The 17,177-nt window shown below is 43.3% G+C and overlaps 1 protein-coding gene across 1 annotated transcript; it reads right to left on the bottom strand.

The window, feature by feature from the left end:
• Positions 1 to 11,892: 11,892 nt before the first annotated feature.
• LOC120522638 (protein OS-9-like) lies at positions 11,893 to 12,836 on the bottom strand (the record flags this gene model as incomplete). Its single annotated transcript, XM_039743455.1, has 3 exons — positions 11,893 to 12,017; positions 12,360 to 12,554; positions 12,689 to 12,836. Coding segments are annotated over 3 exons (468 nt in total), but the record flags the coding sequence as incomplete, so codon positions are not given.
• Positions 12,837 to 17,177: the final 4,341 nt, after the last annotated feature.

Below are 17,177 nucleotides of genomic sequence, written 5' to 3'. Positions count from 1 at the left end.
TTGGTCTATCAGACCATTTTCTTCTACTTTTAATATAGAAATAATGATAAAAACACTCATGAGAAGCATATTGTTAAAAAACGCTTCTTTGATTCGGCAGCAGCTTTAAAACTTACAAACATTTTAAGCAATCAGTCCGTTTATAGTGCCAGCTATAATAGCGAGGATAATGTAAATAGTAAGGTGGAAAGATTTAATTCTAAAGTGAGAGCTGCTGTTGACATAGTTGCACCTGAAAAGACAGTGAAAAAATCTTCTAGCATTGTTATACCATGGAAGACCCAAAGAGTGTCTGATTTAAAGAGAACATGCCGTAGAGCTGAGCGTCAATGGAGGAAGACTAAACTTACTATCCACCATGAAATATTAAAAGTCAAAATAACAGAATACAATAACACTGTCCGTCTTGAGAGCTGCTATTTCTCTAAGATTATAAATAACAATGCTAGTAATCCCAGAGTCTCATTTTCTACAATTGATCGCCTACTAAACCCAGGTAGGAATGCCTCCTAAGTACTTCCAGTAAAACCTGTGAGGCTGTCGCTGTATTTTTCAATCAAAAATTAATGATATTAGAAATAACATAGTATATCCCCCAACACTAAGGATCCTCCTAAACCCCAGCATCCTGTTATAAACAAATTAAACTCTTTCACTAGGATAGATTTACCTGATTTACAAAAATAATATCTCAATTAAAACCCTCCACCTCGTCCTTGACCCGATACCAACAAGGTTTTTCAAAGAAGTATCAGTGCTAATTGATAATGTTCTTGACATAGTAAATTCGTCACTAGATACGGGGTCTTCCCAGACTGTCTTAAGACTGCTGTAGTTAAACCCCTACTTAAGAAACATAATCTTGACCCCTCGGCTCTTGAACATTTTAGACCCATCTCTAACCTGCCTTTCTTAAGTAAAGTTCTGAGAAGGCAGTCATTATGCAGTTAAATGACCACCTAAATAAACATGCTATTCTTGATAAATTTCAGTCGGTTTTAGAACAAATCACAGCACAGAAACTGCACTCGTTAAAGTAGTAAATGACTTGGGTAAATGCAGACAGAGGCCATTTATCTGTTCTCATCCTCTTAGATCTGAGTGCTGCATTTGACACCATTGATCACAATATTCTTAGAAATCGCCTTAGTCAATGGGTGGGCCTCTCTGGCAGTGTCTTAAATTGGTTTGAATCCTACCTGACAGGGAGAAAATATTTTGTTAGTTGTGGTAATTACAACTCAAAGACACATGATATCCGATATGGTGTTCCACAAGGCTCTATCCTGGGTCCGCTGTTTTCTCAATCTACATGCTTCCGTTAGGTCAGATTATCTCAGGGCACAACGTGAGCTACCACAGCTATGCTGATGACACACAGCTGTACTTATCAATAGCACCTGATGACCCTGATTCTATTGATTCACTAACACAATGTCTGACTTGTATCTCAGAATGGATGAATAGTAATTTTCTTAAGTTAAATAAAGACAAAACTGAAATCTTAGTGATCAGCAATAATAGATACAATGAGGCTATTAGAAATAAACTGGATACATTAGGATTAAAAGTCAAGACGGAGGTAAAAGCTTAGGGGTGATTGTTGACTGTAATCTGAATTTTAAATCACATATTAATCAGATCATTAGGACAGCATTTTTCACTTAAGAAACATAAGTAAAGTTAGACCTCTTATATCACTGAAAGATGCTGAGAAATTAGTTCACGCGTTTGTTTTCAGTCGACTAGATTACTGTAACGCACTCCTCTCAGGACTACCCAAAAAGATATAAATCGTTTGCAACTAGTGCAGAATGCAGCTGCTAGAATCCTAACTAGGAAAAGAAAATCCGAACACATTTCTCCAGTTTTGATGTCACTACACTGGTTACCTGTGCCATTCAGGACTGACTTTAAAATTAAAGCCTTAAATAATTTCGCCCCATCTTATATATCGGAATGTCTGACACGTTATATTCCAAATCGTAACCTCAGATCTTCAAATGAGTGTCTCCTGAGAATTCCAAGAACAAAACTTAAAAGAAGTGGTGAGGCTGGCGGCCTTCTGCTGCTATGCACCTAAAATCTGGAATAGCCTGCCAATAGGAATTCACCAGGCTGATACAGTAGAGCACTTTAAAACACTGCTGACAACACATTACTGTAACATGGCCTTCTCATAACTGTTGTGGGTTGGCACCCTGCCCAGGATTGGTTCCTGCCTTGTGCCCTGTGTTGGCTGGGATTGGCTCCAGCAGACCCCCCGTGACCCTGTATTCGGATTCAGCGGGTTAGAAAATGGATGGATGGATGGGCCTTCTCATAACTTCAATTTAACATAATCCTGATACTCTGTATGTTCACCTGCGCCACCACCACCTACTCAAAGCTTCATGATGCTCCAACAATGATGGATGGATTAAAAGGCAGAAGTCTACGTGACCATCATTTTCAAGTCCTTCTGTGAGAACCCTAAATCCAAAGAGGACTGTTTCATTGATGTCAGGTAGAATGCCCAGAGGGGACTGGGTGGTCTCGTGGTCTGGAATCCCTACAGATTTTATTTTTTTCTCCAGCCGTCTGGAGTTTTTTTTTTTTTGTTTGTTTTTTCTGTCCCCCCTGGCCATTGGACCTTACTCTTATTCGATGTTAATTAATGTTGATTTATGTTGTTTTCTTATTGTGTCTTTTATTTTTCTATTCTTTATTATGTAAAGCACTTTCAGCTACTGTTGGTATGAAAATGTGCTATAGAAATAAATGTTGTTGTTGTTGTATGCATATAGCTAGGTATGCGTGTTTTAATCTTAAGGTGTGACAGTAGACTAACCCGTAATGCTTGAGTCTGTAGGAGTACACTTACCCCAAGGTAAAGGGTGTAGAAGGAAATACCACGATAATTCAGCCACGTTAGCTTGAAACGGTCCAGCTAATCTTGGGATGTGGGTCCTCCATTTAGGCCGTGACAGGGCCGGGCTTTGACAGATTAACGCCCTGCTAAAATTGTGCTGCAGCAAACATGCAATACAACTCGGAGTCCTGCCACGTGCAAAAGTTCACTGGCGACGCACTGCTATGGTGGGCTGCATCAGGAATGGGCAGGAGGAGGAGTATAGGAAGCTAATCAAGGACTTTGTTAAATGGTGCGACTCAAACCACCTACACCTGAACACCAGCAAAACCAAGAAGCTGGTGATGGATTTTAGGAGGACCAAGACCTTCATGGACCCGTGATCATAAGAGGTGACTGTGCAGAGGGTGCAGACCTATAAATACTGGGAGTGCAGCTGGATGATAAACTGGACTGGACTGCCAATACTGATGGTCTGTGTAAGAAAGGACAGAGCCGACTATACTTCATTAGAAGGCTGGCGTCCTTCAACATCTGCAATAAGATGCTGCAGATGTTCTGTCAGACGGTTGTGGCGAGCACCCTCTTCTACGTGGTGGTGTGCTGGGGAGGCAGCAAAAGGACACCTCACGCCTGGACAAACTGGTGAGGAAGGCAGGCTCTATTGTAGGCACGCAGCTGGACAGTTTGACATCCGTGGCAGAGCGGCGGGCTGAGCAGACTCCTGTCAATCATGGAGAATCCACTGCATCCACTGAACAGGATCATCTCCAGACAGAGGAGACCCCACACTATGCGACTCTTCAATTCCACCCAGGGGGGGTAAAGGTTAACATTATACAAAGTTACTGTTCGTTATACCTGCCTGGCACTCTCCACCTTGCATTTTTAACTTGGCGCTGCTTTTGTTGTGCGCTTTAATTATATTGTTTTAATCAGTGCGCTGCGCTAGAGTATGTGAATTTCCCTTGGGGATTAACAAAGTGTCTATCATACCTAGTCATGTCAAGCTAAAACGTACACAATTACTGTACTTTTTGTCAGTTAGGAAACAGTAGTCAGCAATTTACACTCGACAGCAATGAAGATTTTGCCCCACAGTAGGGTGTGAGCATCAAGCTAAACATTTTTGCTTTGAACATTTCGACAACCGAGGGCACAACTCAAACCCCTGTGTGTGTGTGCTTATTAGACCTTATAGCCTTTAGAAATGTTTTCATTTGCATATCTCCCAGAATCCCACTGGTCATGAGACTAACACTAACCTCAGATAAACGTAAAAGAGCGAGGAGGAGAACAAGCCAAGACAGCAGGCAAGAAAATGAGAGGAGTGACCACTACAAAGGAAACAGCATTGCACTCAACACATAAAGGCACCAATCACAGGTTGTAATAAATAAAAAAATAAAATAAATAGATAACATTAAATATTAGTCCTGAATAAAAAGTTTTTTGGGAGACAAGAGCTTCTGCTATTCAGATTAGCAAAGTTACATTGCATGTAACATCATGAAAAGAGCTGGGATGCCAACTGATAGCCTAGCCTTCCATGCTCACATTTGCCATTGTGTGAAACCAGTGTGACGGCTATACACAGCCAGTAAGATACACATAATACGCAAAGGACGGGACTCAAGAACAAGAAAAAACCTATAGATAATAAATATTAATTACAGCTCAGTGTAAAAGGAATGAAGTTTTAAAAGAACGTGCAACATACAACCCCGGGCTCTTGGACGGACTTCATTCAGCTGTTGCAGTTAAAACAAATCACTGATACAGCAGGGAAAATAAGTAGTGAACGCGTCAATGATTTTATTGCTGATGGGGCTCTTGACATGAATATCCGCTGCTTTAGCCTGTCATTCCCAAGGTGTCACACAAGAAGCATTGCATGCTGGGTAAAAGCAGAGCTCTCTCAAGACTTTCACAAACACACTGATGGCATTGGTGACAGACGTCTTTCTAAACCTCTGAATGTTCCAGTGAGAACTGGAAGTTTAAAGATCATGTCACCATAAAGCGGCTACAACCAGGTGCTCCCTCTCAAGATTTCTGTCAAAAGAAGAACCTGAAGAGTCAAGAACCACTCGGCGAGAGCTTCAGAAAGACCACCATTGGGCAAGTCCAGTAAGTGATGCACTCCACCGCCATGGCCTCCTCTGTGCACACCGCTCACTGCGTGCGACGCCACTGCTGAAGAAAAAGCACATCAAAGCTCACTGAAAACATTTTGGACAAGCCAATGAAATACTGGGAGAGCAGAGTCTGGTCAGATGAGAGCAAAACTGAACTCTTTGGATGTCACTGGAGGAGAAATGGCACTGCACACCATCACCCAAAAATACTGGCAGACCTCATAGAATTCTATGCCAGACCAGGGACCTCATGTATAAAGCGGTGCGTGCATTGCATAGAAATGATGCGTCTAGAATGTTTCCCGCTTCAAATCGCGATGTATAAAACCTACACTTGGCGTAAAGCCACATAGATTTCCACGGTACCTCATACCCTGGTGTACGCAAGTTCTGCCGGTTTTCAGACTGGCGGCACCCAGCGTCAAAGCAGTGCTACTGTTCCTGTGTGGTTTCCCTTTCTTTTTAGATCCACATCCCTGACGCGGTTTTATCATATACACTGAAATTAACCGCATACTGTTTATTGTTTTAAGGCATCTGATTGTAATTAACTAGTAACAATATAATGGTGGAGACGTGGAGAAAGCAAACCAAATGAACAACTTCTTTAACAGGTTTGACCACCCTAACCCACTCTCACCTCGGTACTGCACCCTCCACCCATCCTTCTGCTGATACCAGCATAGAAGAGACATCCCCACCCACAATTACAGCAGCCCAGTTGAGCAAAGAGCTGAGAAGACTTCGTGCCAGCAAAGCAGTGGGTCCAGATGGAGTATCACCACGACCGCTGAAGGCCTGTGCGCTGGAGCTGGGGAGTCCTCTACAGCATCTTCAACCTGAGCCTGGAACAGGGAGAGTCCTGAGGCTTTGGGAAACATCTTGTATCACCGCAGTCCCAAAGGTTTCATGTCCTAGTGAGCTGAATTACTTCAGGCATGTTGCTGTGATGTCCCATGTGAAGATGACCATGAAACGGCTGCTGCTTCACCACCTGAGGCCACAGTTCCACGCGCCTCGATCCTCTGCAGTTCGCATACCAGGAGAAGGTGGCAGTGGAGGATGCCTTCATCTACATGCTACACGATCCCTCTCCCACCTGGACAGAGGCAGTGGTGCAGTAAGAATTATGTTTCTGGACTTCTCTAGCGCCTTCAACACCATCCAACCTCTGATTCTAAGGGACAACCTGACAGAGATGGGAGAAGATTCACACCTGGTGCCATGGATGCGTGGACAATCTTACAGACAGACCTCAGTATGTGCTCGGGAAGTGCAGGTCTGACATGGTGGTCAGCAGCACAGGAGCGCCACAGGGGACTGGATTTTCTCCGGTCCTGTTCAGCCAACATATATCAGACTTCCAATACAACTCGGAGTCCTGCCCACGTGCAAAAGTTCGCTGATGACACTGCTATGGTGGGCTGCATCAGGAGTGGGCAGGAAGAGGAGTACAGGAACCTAATCAAGGACTTTGTTAAATGGTGCGACTCAAACCACCTAAAACTGAACACCAGCAAAACCAAGGAGCTGGTGGTGGATTTTAGGAGGCCCAGGCCCCTCATGGACCCTGTGATCATCAGAGGTGACTGTGTGCAGAGGGTGCAGACCTGTAAATATCTGGGAGTGCAGCTGGATGATAAACTGGACTGGACTGCCAATACTGATGATCTGTGTAAGAGAGGACAGAGCTGACTATACTTCATTAGAAGGCTGGCGTCCTTCAACATCTGCAATAAGATGCTGCAGATGTTCTATCAGACGGTTGTGGCGAGTGCCCTCTTCTACGCGGTGGTGTGCTGGGGAGGCAGCATAAAGAAGAGGGACGCCTCACGCATGGACAAACTGGTGAGGAAGGCAGGCTCTATTGTAGGCATGGAGCTGGACAGTTTGACATCGTGGCAGAGCGACGGGCGCTGAGCAGACTCCTGTCAATCATGAAGAATCCACTGCATCCACTAAACAGGATCATCTCCAGACAGAGAAGCAGCTTCAGTGACAGACAGACTGCTGTCACCATCCTGCTCCACTGACAGACTGAGGAGACCCCACACTATGCGACTCTTCAGTTCCACCCGGGGGGTAAATGTTAACATTATACAAAGTTATTGTCCGTTATACCTGCATTATCATCACTCTGATTTATTTAATATTGTCATTATCAGTGTGCTTCACCTGGAGTAGTAGGTCTGCAGCTCAGAATAAAAGCCCAGTTCTTAAATAGATAATCGCTGCAGTCGCGGTTTATAGAGGGGGCGTGGTAGTGTGGCCGGAGCTGTTCCTGGGCTGTGAGGCGGTCCTCGCTTAAGTGCACAGGTGAGAAGTCGTCCACTTCCGTAATTGATGATGGGAGCTGCTGATCACCACACCTGAGCCACGACCCCATTATATATAGTAGGAGCGCGAGTGCAGAGGGGGAGAAAGAAGAAAAAAAAAAAAGTGAACAGAGGTTAAGGGAGAAGGCGGCGGCAGGAAGGTGAAAGTCGTGCGTGCAACTATGAGCGAGCAGATGAAGGCAGGCTTGCTAGTGAGATCAGGCAGTTGGAGGGAAAGCCCCCTGGAAAGTATGTCTGGCCAACACTCGGTGGCGCTGAAGGAAGCAGTCACTTCTGCTGAGCTGGAGTGTCCCGGAAGGTGGTTGGCCAGCGTAAGGCTACATTAGGCAGCGGGAGCCAGGAAGGCTTAGGAGAGTGAATCCCAGTGTGAACGTCTTGGCCATTGGGGAACCAGGGTCCGTCAGGCAACTAGACATAAAGGACAGCTGCAGCTATTCTTAGTCTGTCTACTGCAGTAATTGCAGTGGAAAATGTGTTAACATCCACTCATGCACGGGGGGAAAAAAAATAAATAAATAAATAAATAAATCAGACCAGTTTGCGTTATACCATTAAAGAAGGTCACAGAGTTTGAGATCGGCTGAGCTTAGTAATATTTGCATCTCAGTGGTGGTCCGGCCAGTCTAACCAAGTCACCTTCGTTGTTCAAACTGGCAGTGCCCGCACCAGTGACCCTACTGACAAGGTGTGTAGTCACCGAGGGGTGGTGATGCGTTACGCTGTATTTGCTCCATTTCTATTGTGTACATGGATATGCCACCATTCAAGGTTTGTACTCCTTTCTTTAGCTTAATATCCTATCACTAACAAAACATAAATTGCTGTTCAACAATAATTAAAAACAAAACGTGGGTTTCATAAGACTTTGCCTTCCTGCCACTTTTAATCAAATCTGTAACTTTGTAGGTACTTATTAACTACGCCACACCCATAATACATTACCACAGGCAGCCATTAGTGTTACGTGCAGGTGATGTGATTTAGGTCTTCTTGTCATCAGAGACGCATCTTTAAAGTTTCAAGACAGCCTATCAATGTGAGACCATCCATGATTTTGGAAAAGCAATAAAGCGGATAACAGGCTTGCTGAAGGGGGTCACCAAAAAGTCATCAGAGGTGACCCGCATCTTGTTCGTTCCAAAGGTACAAACTAAGCAGTCAGGGACTGATTTATGACATGAAGTAGCTAAGAAAAAGGGGAAGCTGATTTTCAAGGCAAACTGATCCTAGGCGAGGGACGTGACAAAGAGGTTCAGAAAACCTCCTATGATGCATACAAACTTTGGATGGCATTTTCCCTCGCATCTCTCTGTCACACCATTGCCATGAGGAGCACAAATCGGCAGCCATATTGAGACAGGCATGCGGCCTGTTCTGAAGAAAGCTGACCAAAGGTGAACTTGAGACATTTCAAGCAACTACAAGTCTATGTGCCACCTGAAACTACACATTAGCATTTATTAGTTTGTATGGTTGCCAGTATTCACTTGTACTTTGCATACCGTTATTATTTATTAATATTATCAATAAGATGCTATTTAACTCTTTGAGGGCTGAATATTTTCTCCAAAAAACTCCTTTGTTTTCTGAAAAGCACACAAAGGGTTGGTTTCACACATAAGTCAACAATAAATGTCTATTGCTATGTGCTGCAGCTGCTGTTGGCGCATGTTCGTCATGTTTGGCAGCACTGCCTGCGTTGGGGGCACCTCGATGGTCACCAGGAATGCATGGTGGGTCAGCTGCCTGGCTGTCTTCGCACAGCAGGTGGGTGGCGGTTGCAGTGTGACGCAGTATGGTTTGTACCTCTTGTCATCATAAGTGGTGGTCCTCCCAGGCAAAGGCTGCTGTAGGCGCATCACCTACACTAAAGTGTTCACCACCACAATCAGCTAGGGACCGATCAGATGATGCTGGTACCTTTCTTTCGTTTTTGATATTCATCTCCAGATCACTTACATCCAACTCGGAGTCCTATTCAACGAAATTATGTTAAACATCTATGGAGTATTTTGCTTTGCACATTTGCTAGATGTTGGTGCCATTTTAGAGGTTGTTTGCTCTTCACTACTCATGCACACATCGGGGTTAAATCAACAATGCTATGTAACTTTTCTTCTAGCAAAGAAAGTCAACCTAAAATGTATGGGTGAGTTTTGTTGCAGTTAACAGCTGATTACCGTCCTCTACTCTTGAATTCTGACAAAAGTCGACATCAGCCCTGAAAGAGTTAAAATGTAAGTTAACTCCTGCTTATTTTTTACTACACCTAATTGACTGAGGTTATAAATGTAGAAAGGAATAAGTTATAAAGTACAATCTCTATACAGTGCATCCGGAAAGTATTCACAGCACATCACTTTTTTCACATTTTGTTACGTTACAGCTGAGAAAGAAAAAAAGACTTACAACATTATTAGCTTGCATTTCTTTATGAGGAAAGACTGACCTTTGATACTATCAGAAGACCCTGTGAAGATTGTAAGATCTTTTTAGACTATAAGAATGTTTAAATTGATTCTAAGTGTGTAGAAATAGAAGGGTGTATTCCTTAGGAATGCAAATGGCTGTTTGTTTAATGGTTTAGGACATTTCAGTATGTCATAACTTAAGAGTTAACTTTTAACTATGTATAACCTCAGAATGAACTGCTAGGGTTTTTTCTTTTCTTTTCTAGGATATAAAAGAGAGAACGGGTTTACTTTAGGTATTCTGCTAAAACCCAAATCAGTCGACTGAGTTGGAAAGAGGCAGTCTCACATTTTTTCTACTCACCAAGAATTAAGAATAAAAGAAATTATTTTTACTTTAATTGGGTTTAAGTTCTTCCGTTGTTTATGACTTCAGCGCTCACACAGCCTTATTCCTAAATGGATTAAATTCATTTTTTCCCTCAGAATTCTACACACAACACCCCATAATGACAACGTGAAAAATGTTTACTTGAGGTTTTTGCCAATTTATTAAAAATAAAAAAAACTGAGAAAGCACAAGTACATAAGTATTCACAGCCTTTGCCATGAAGCTCCAAATTGAGCTCAGGTGTTTCCTGATCATCCTTGAGATGTTTCATTGTAGTCCACGTGTGGTCAATTCAGTTGATGTGACCTGATTTTGAAAGGCACACACCTGTCTATAGAAGGTCCCACAGTTGACAGTTCATATCAGAGCACAAACCAAGCATGAAGTCAAAGGAATTGTCTGTAGACCTCCAAGACAGGATTGTCTCGAGGCACAAATCTGGGGAAGGTTACAGAAAAATGTCTGCTGCTTTGAAGGTCCCAATGAGCACAGTGGCCTCCATCATCCAAAAGTGGAAGAAGTTTGAAACCACCAGGACTCTTCCTAGAGCTGGTCAGCCATCTAAACTGAGCGATCGGGGGAGAAGGGAGCTGCATTTGCTAGGGCTGACTCCCTGTTGCGGGCCGTATGGGAGAAACAGGGAGTCGCCAGTAGAAAGAAAAAAGCACTGAAGTTTTAAGAAAAGACTGAATCCAGCCACTGTTTAAACCTCGTTGTTTTAAAGGATTTATCTATTGTGTTTTTAACCTTCACGGATTCACCTCCGTTTTATTGGATTATTTATTTAAGAACTATTTTTGATGCATTGCACTTACTCATTTGGACACTGGTTTTGGTTTTGTTTTTAAATAAAAGCACTCTGCACTTTCTGCACCGTCCCCTTGCTTTGTTGTTGATGTCTTCACTGTCTAGCTCATCAGTGACATTACCGACGGTGTCCGGTTCGAGAGCTCCCCAGAAGCCTAGATGGGAACATGGAGCAGAACCCGCATCGTCACATCCCCAATTTGTTTTACTTAGTCGATATTGGTGTGAGCAGTCTTTTTTAAAATCATGTAAATGCTTTCAATTTTAAAAGTGTGGAGTGTTGCACTCACTACTCTTCAGCCACTTGCAGCTCCTTTAGCAAAATAACAAGCCGTTCAATTTTTGGGTACGTGATTTAGGCACAGTAATGCCAATGGGTTAAGGTCTCAGCCTGAAAGAGCTGCCCCTTGGTTCAGCATGTATATTAAAACACAGGTTAACAACAGTGCGCGCTCACAAATCCCAATATCACGTTATGTTTTACGACAGGCACCAGTAGAAGAGGCCTTTCCAGCAAGGTACTGCCCGCCATAACTAGAGAAGTTCTTTGAGACATTAAACCAGATGTCAGGGGCTCCCTGGCCTGAATCAAATCAAAACACAAAAGAGATGCTTTGCCTCACGCAAGCCGAATTTTTGGCTCAAAAAACCAAGAACATCCAAACAAACATAAAACAAAAAAATGTCCCCGAGCAAAACATCAAGATGCCTATTGACTCGTTGCCACATCAAAAATGTCGGTCTCCTAAAAACAAACTCGCTCTACTCCAGATAACTTTTAAGTATTCAATTGTTTGTGCCAAGTCTGGCAGACACAAGATGATGCCTTCAGGGTGCTGTGATTGTCATTGTCACCATTCTGTCATGCAGTGTTAGCCCAGCACACGGAGGTGTTCCACGGGTGAGTAAACTCCATCTTTTTTTTTCCCTCCCCAAATCCCATATTCCAGAAACCCACAGGAAAGCCTCTCACCAGCAGATTGATGAGCAGCTCCCGAAAGGACTTTGTGTCTTCCTCGGTCAGCCAGTGCACATCGTCATCATCAGCCCCTCCTCGGCTCAGGATTTTCACCTCGATTTTACCTGAAATGAGCGACACACAGTTGGAAAAGCGGACCCCCTAAGAATGGCTTTAAGCTCCCTGGAAGATGAGTGGGGCTTTGGGCCAGAAGAGCAGGAGGCTCCCAGGTTAGGATTATGAGACCCTGGGTGACAGTCACTCTTCTGCTGAGGTGAGATTTTCCAACTTACATAGCCAGCCCTTCTGCTGAATCCCATCACCCCCCAGGCCCCCCAAGTGCAGACATCACTCAGTAGACAGAAACAAAGATCAGCAATGAAAGACATGGAAGAAGGAGGCATGAACACACAACTCGGGCATTGCCGGGACACCTGCTGTCACAGAGTGCTCTGGTGGACCCCTACCTTCCGCCTTCAGGCCGGCTTTCTCTAGCTGCCCTTTCACCACATCTCGTATTTGCTGTATCCGGGGGTCAGCATCGCTCATTTCCTGCACCTTCACATCTTTCAAAGCTGAGCTGCTGCCTGGTTTAAATTTAGTAATTCTGATTTTTATTTGGCCTTCCTCCTCTTCCTCCTGCTGCTGCTCAACAGCATCATCTGGGACAACAAACAAACAAAACAAAACAGCATCCTCACAACTCAACAACAGACTCATGGGCATGGGAATGGGCATGAAATGAGACCAACTAAGACAACAGATGGCTTTGCACAAAAAGGGGTATCCATCTTACCAGGCTGTCTAGGTGCCTGACTGGCACTGGCCCTGTTCACGTCTTCTTCATGCTGTTCATCACTGGTGCCCTCCACCTTGTCTGTCGGGGTATTTAGGGTCTTGCTGGCCTGCTTCCGATCAAACTCTCCCTTCAGTCCTTCAGCTTCCTGCATGGAAAAGGAAAGTGAAGTTGAAAAGGAGCAAATACTCAAATTCAAGCCCCAAACCACCAACTTGGAGCAGCTCATAGATGTTTAGAGGGTCAGGCGTGTCAGGTGGTACCTCGTTTATAGCGCCTTTTGCCACTGGGGAGAGACATTACGTTTCACTCACGGGCAGAGGACATTCAGATCTATTTATCAATAGTGCCAGGGCCGGATTAAGACGAAATTGGGCCTGATGCTGCAGCGCAAAAAAAAGGTCTATTTTATCTCGCCATTGGTGCATTCGACACTCACCAAACATGCACAATCAGACCGACCGAGGAGCCTTAATTGCTTGCGACGCAACCAGCCAGTCTTTATTGAACATGAATAATAATAACGATGTGGTATCGTAACAACTCGAGATTAACATCAAACGATGTAACATCAACATTCAATAGCAACTGTCTGAAAAGTGCACTTAATGCAGAAAACCTAACAATGAAATACACAAAACTTTGCAATTCTCTTACGAAACAGAGTAAGAAAAAATGAATTTGCAGAGACATCGGGTCAAAGTGACTCAGTTCAGGCTCTTGAGGGTAAAAATTTGTCCACGATTTAAATTTCATAATAGACCAGAATCCTGTTGAGAATTTTAAAAATCCTAAAACATCCATGCTGAGCCCGCCGGCCGGCTTTTAGTTTTACCTTTACAGATAACCATTTAAATAGCCGTTGAGAAAGAAAAAACTTAAACCATTAACTTGCATTCCTTTATGAGGAAAGGCTGACCTCTGCTACTATCAGAAGACCCCTGAAGAATGTAAGATCTTTATGGACTATAAGAATGTTTAAATTGATTCTAAGTGGGTACAAATACAAGGGTGTATTCCTTAGGAATGCAAATGGCTGTTTATTTCATGTTTTAGGACATTCCAGTATGTTATAAATTAAGATTTATGTATAACCTCAGAATGAACTGCTAGGGTTTTTTTTCCTTTTCTAGGATATAAAAGAGAGAACGTTTTTACTTTAGGGATTCTGCTAAAACCCAAATCAGTCGACTGAGTTGGAAAGAGGCAGTCTCACATTCTCTCTACTCACCAAGAATTAAGAATAAAGAAATTAATTTTTACTTTAATTGGGTTTAAGTTCTTCCGCTGTTTTCAACTTCAGCGCTCACAGTTTTGGCTAGCGTGGGGCAGAGGCGCTAGCGACTCCTTGAGCAGGATCGTCCAGAGGACCGGTAAAAGGACCGACACCGGCCGAGTCGGGAGGACCAGATCCGGAAAAAGTTAGGACTGGTCTGCCTCGGGCGACTCCTGCATGGGGAATCCTTGACCTCCTCTGATTCTTCCTGAAAGTCGAGTAAACTGGGAACTTCCAGGCGGGAGGAAAAATTCTTGGTGAGTAGACCGAGGGAGTCCGACCGGGGAAAAGAAACCAGGCAGTGAGTGGACGGAATGTATAGATAAGCTCTCAGAAATAAAACAGTGTAAAGATTATGAATGTGGGACATGAGTTAGTACACTCCTAGGAAAGCGAAGAAGTCTCTTAGAGACTTAAAAGTAAAATAAAGGAAGGGAGTGGGAAGAATAGATAAATAACTGAACATTTCGTGATCGGGAAAAAGCACTGTTGCGGGAGGTCTGGTTATATTCTGAACTCAACGGGTCACTCAGGGAAATGATCACCTAAACAGCGGTAACCAGCGGCCTTCGGGTGAAACTGTCAGTCCGCTAATCAGGTTGATCGTCCCGGTGGACCAGGGAACAGGAGGAACGGGAGTGAAGTGACAATTGAGGCTGGTTTAGCAAAAAGAGTGCGGAAAACTCACTGACCATGGGGAAAACTAATAGCAAACCGGTTAAAACTCCTTTGGGAAACAGAAAGCATGAATCAATGTACTCATCTGTGACTGAATAAAGACTAATTGATTGACTATTCCTGTCTTCCTCGGGTGTTACTTCCACTGTTTATTTGGCACCGAACAGTTTCCTTGGTGTTGGAGAACCCGAGTGAAGGTGCGAATTGCAGACAGGAATAAGATCGGTGACCGCTGAGTACAATTGCTTTACCGTCCGGGAGAGGTACTGGGACGTAACGATTAGACCGCCTCTTGGAATGAGACGGGAGAGGTGGAAATTTAATAAAAAGGGAAAGTACCTCCCATTCGGGAATTCGCTAAAGAAAGAGATGGAAAAAACAGGGTGTGAATGAGGAGCCTCTGTTCGGATTATTGTTTTCGGAAAACATACCAAGGAAAAAAAAGCGGCTCTCAAGACACTACATAGAACAGAAAACAGGGTTAGATTAAAAAAAAATAATAAAAAAAATTGTAAACGGTGGAATGAACAGAGCAGGGGCAGATGGCCAGTAGAAGGCTCTGGTGATATGAGTGAACTACAGGAAGTTAGGTAGATTGTATATAGAAAAGCACGAGGGTGCTCTAGTCGAGAAAATGGAAATGTTTTAATAGATGGGAATTGATAATTAAAGATAGAGCCCTGAAGGCGATGCAGAAGTGCAATGAGGGACTGCAAAGCCAAATTAAACTTATTGTAGAAAGAGAAAAGTTGTCCTTGATAATGCAAGAACTGTCCCAAAAGTCCGGATGAAAGAAGGAAGAATAAGTAAATATAATATAAATAAAAAGAAGAAGAGATTATACCTTGATTTAGCGTCAGCATGCGTGTCCACTCCCTTTGAGGACAATAGTCCATCACCACCCCTTGGGCAGCTTGAGGAATTAATGAGGGAGAGGAAGAAGATGGTCCGATGATTTTTAAAAAATGAACAGTTTCAGCCAGAGAGGATGAAGACGCGGGGAAAGGGATACCTAATAAGCCCCGATTCTGACCCCTCAGGGTCAAAAAACATGAATATGAAAGGATGGAATTTCAAGCACCATTAATACAAGTGCCCTTTCCACAATATAATGTACAACAGCCTGACTCAGATTAAAACTGTCCCACCTTCATGGTGCAAAGAAACTGGGACCTGCAAGAATTAAAAGAGGTGGTGCAGGAATTGCTGAACCAGTTCATGACAATGAAGAAACAATTAGATGACATATATAAGCCAAATGCTGCAGAATGGATTCAGGTCCTTAGAAGGAAAGCTCATTTCAGGCAGAAATGATGTGAGAGTGCAATGGACAGAGACTCTGGGACACAGCGGGTTGATAGTGGCCAGTTCAGTGTTCAGTGGACAGTTACGAGCACAAATAAAAGCAAAATATATCAGCCCTCTAATGCCCAGTGAACTTTGACAAGACTTGATGGTCCGCCTGTGCCTTTGCATTTCAGTTACAAATAAGAGAGTGAAGGTTGCATCAGAACAGCACACCGCCCTTGCACTGACCACCACCATTACATGCTTGTATGCTGCCTTGATTGTTCATGTTTGACTCAAAAACAGCAAAAAATCTCTGCTGTCCTGGGTTCCTCTTGGATTACAGTATTCAAAATCATTTTACTGTATTGCATGATTTTTGGACTGTATTATGATGAAGTTTGACTTTGACTTTTCAGCTGCTGTTTTCAGAAAAAAAAGACTATTTGCCTAACGAACTGTTATATCTCAGCAAAACTGGCTGGAGCAGTATTTCTCTTTTTACAACAATTGCTTTTCTTCTGGAGTGGTTTTACCACATATCCTCATTGCTAAATCCTCTCGTTTTCAGTGGCATAATGTGAGACAATTGGTAATAGCATGTCCAGAAGGGGAGGATTGGGAGTATGTGGGACCTAACATTTAGTTCACCCAGATAGATCTGTTAAGAAAATAGCAGTAGAACTAGTTGTACCTGTAACCCGATCCATTCTGTCATTTATCTTTCACTTCTCCACCTAAACCCATGCTGTTTACCCTTAAAATTTTTAGTTAGATTTGCTCCACTCATCTCTCTGGGTACAAGGGAAATAATATTTTGTCTGAATAGTTCATGTTGAACCCTTGGTCATTTTCCCAAAGTCATCCTTCTGTTTACATTGTGCACAATTTCTTATTTCGTTTGAGGCTGAGACCGGTATTACAATTGTTTATGCTGATTTAGTTAAGCGGGGTGCTATTATTCCGATCCAATACTTTCCTATTCTTCCAGTTAGAAAGCAGATGATTCATGACGATTCATTCAGGACCTCCGTGGAGTCAATGCTGCTATACACCCTAGGACTCCTATAGTCTCGAAACCTTCCACTATTCTCTGTACTGTCCCGGCCACTGCTATGTGGTTTTCTGTTACTGATCTTGTAAATGCTTTCTTTTCAATTACTGTACACCCTGAGTCTCAGTTCTGGTTCACATTCACTTTTAAAGGGAAGCATTGGACCTGAACTGTGATGCCGCAGGGATATACAG

The sequence above is a fragment of the Polypterus senegalus genome, unplaced genomic scaffold (assembly GCF_016835505.1).
Source record: "Polypterus senegalus isolate Bchr_013 unplaced genomic scaffold, ASM1683550v1 scaffold_5218, whole genome shotgun sequence".
In the NCBI taxonomy this organism is placed as follows: Eukaryota; Metazoa; Chordata; class Cladistia; order Polypteriformes; family Polypteridae; genus Polypterus; species Polypterus senegalus.
The sequence above is the reverse complement of the archived record's forward strand: the minus strand, read 5'-3'. Positions and strand labels throughout refer to the sequence as shown.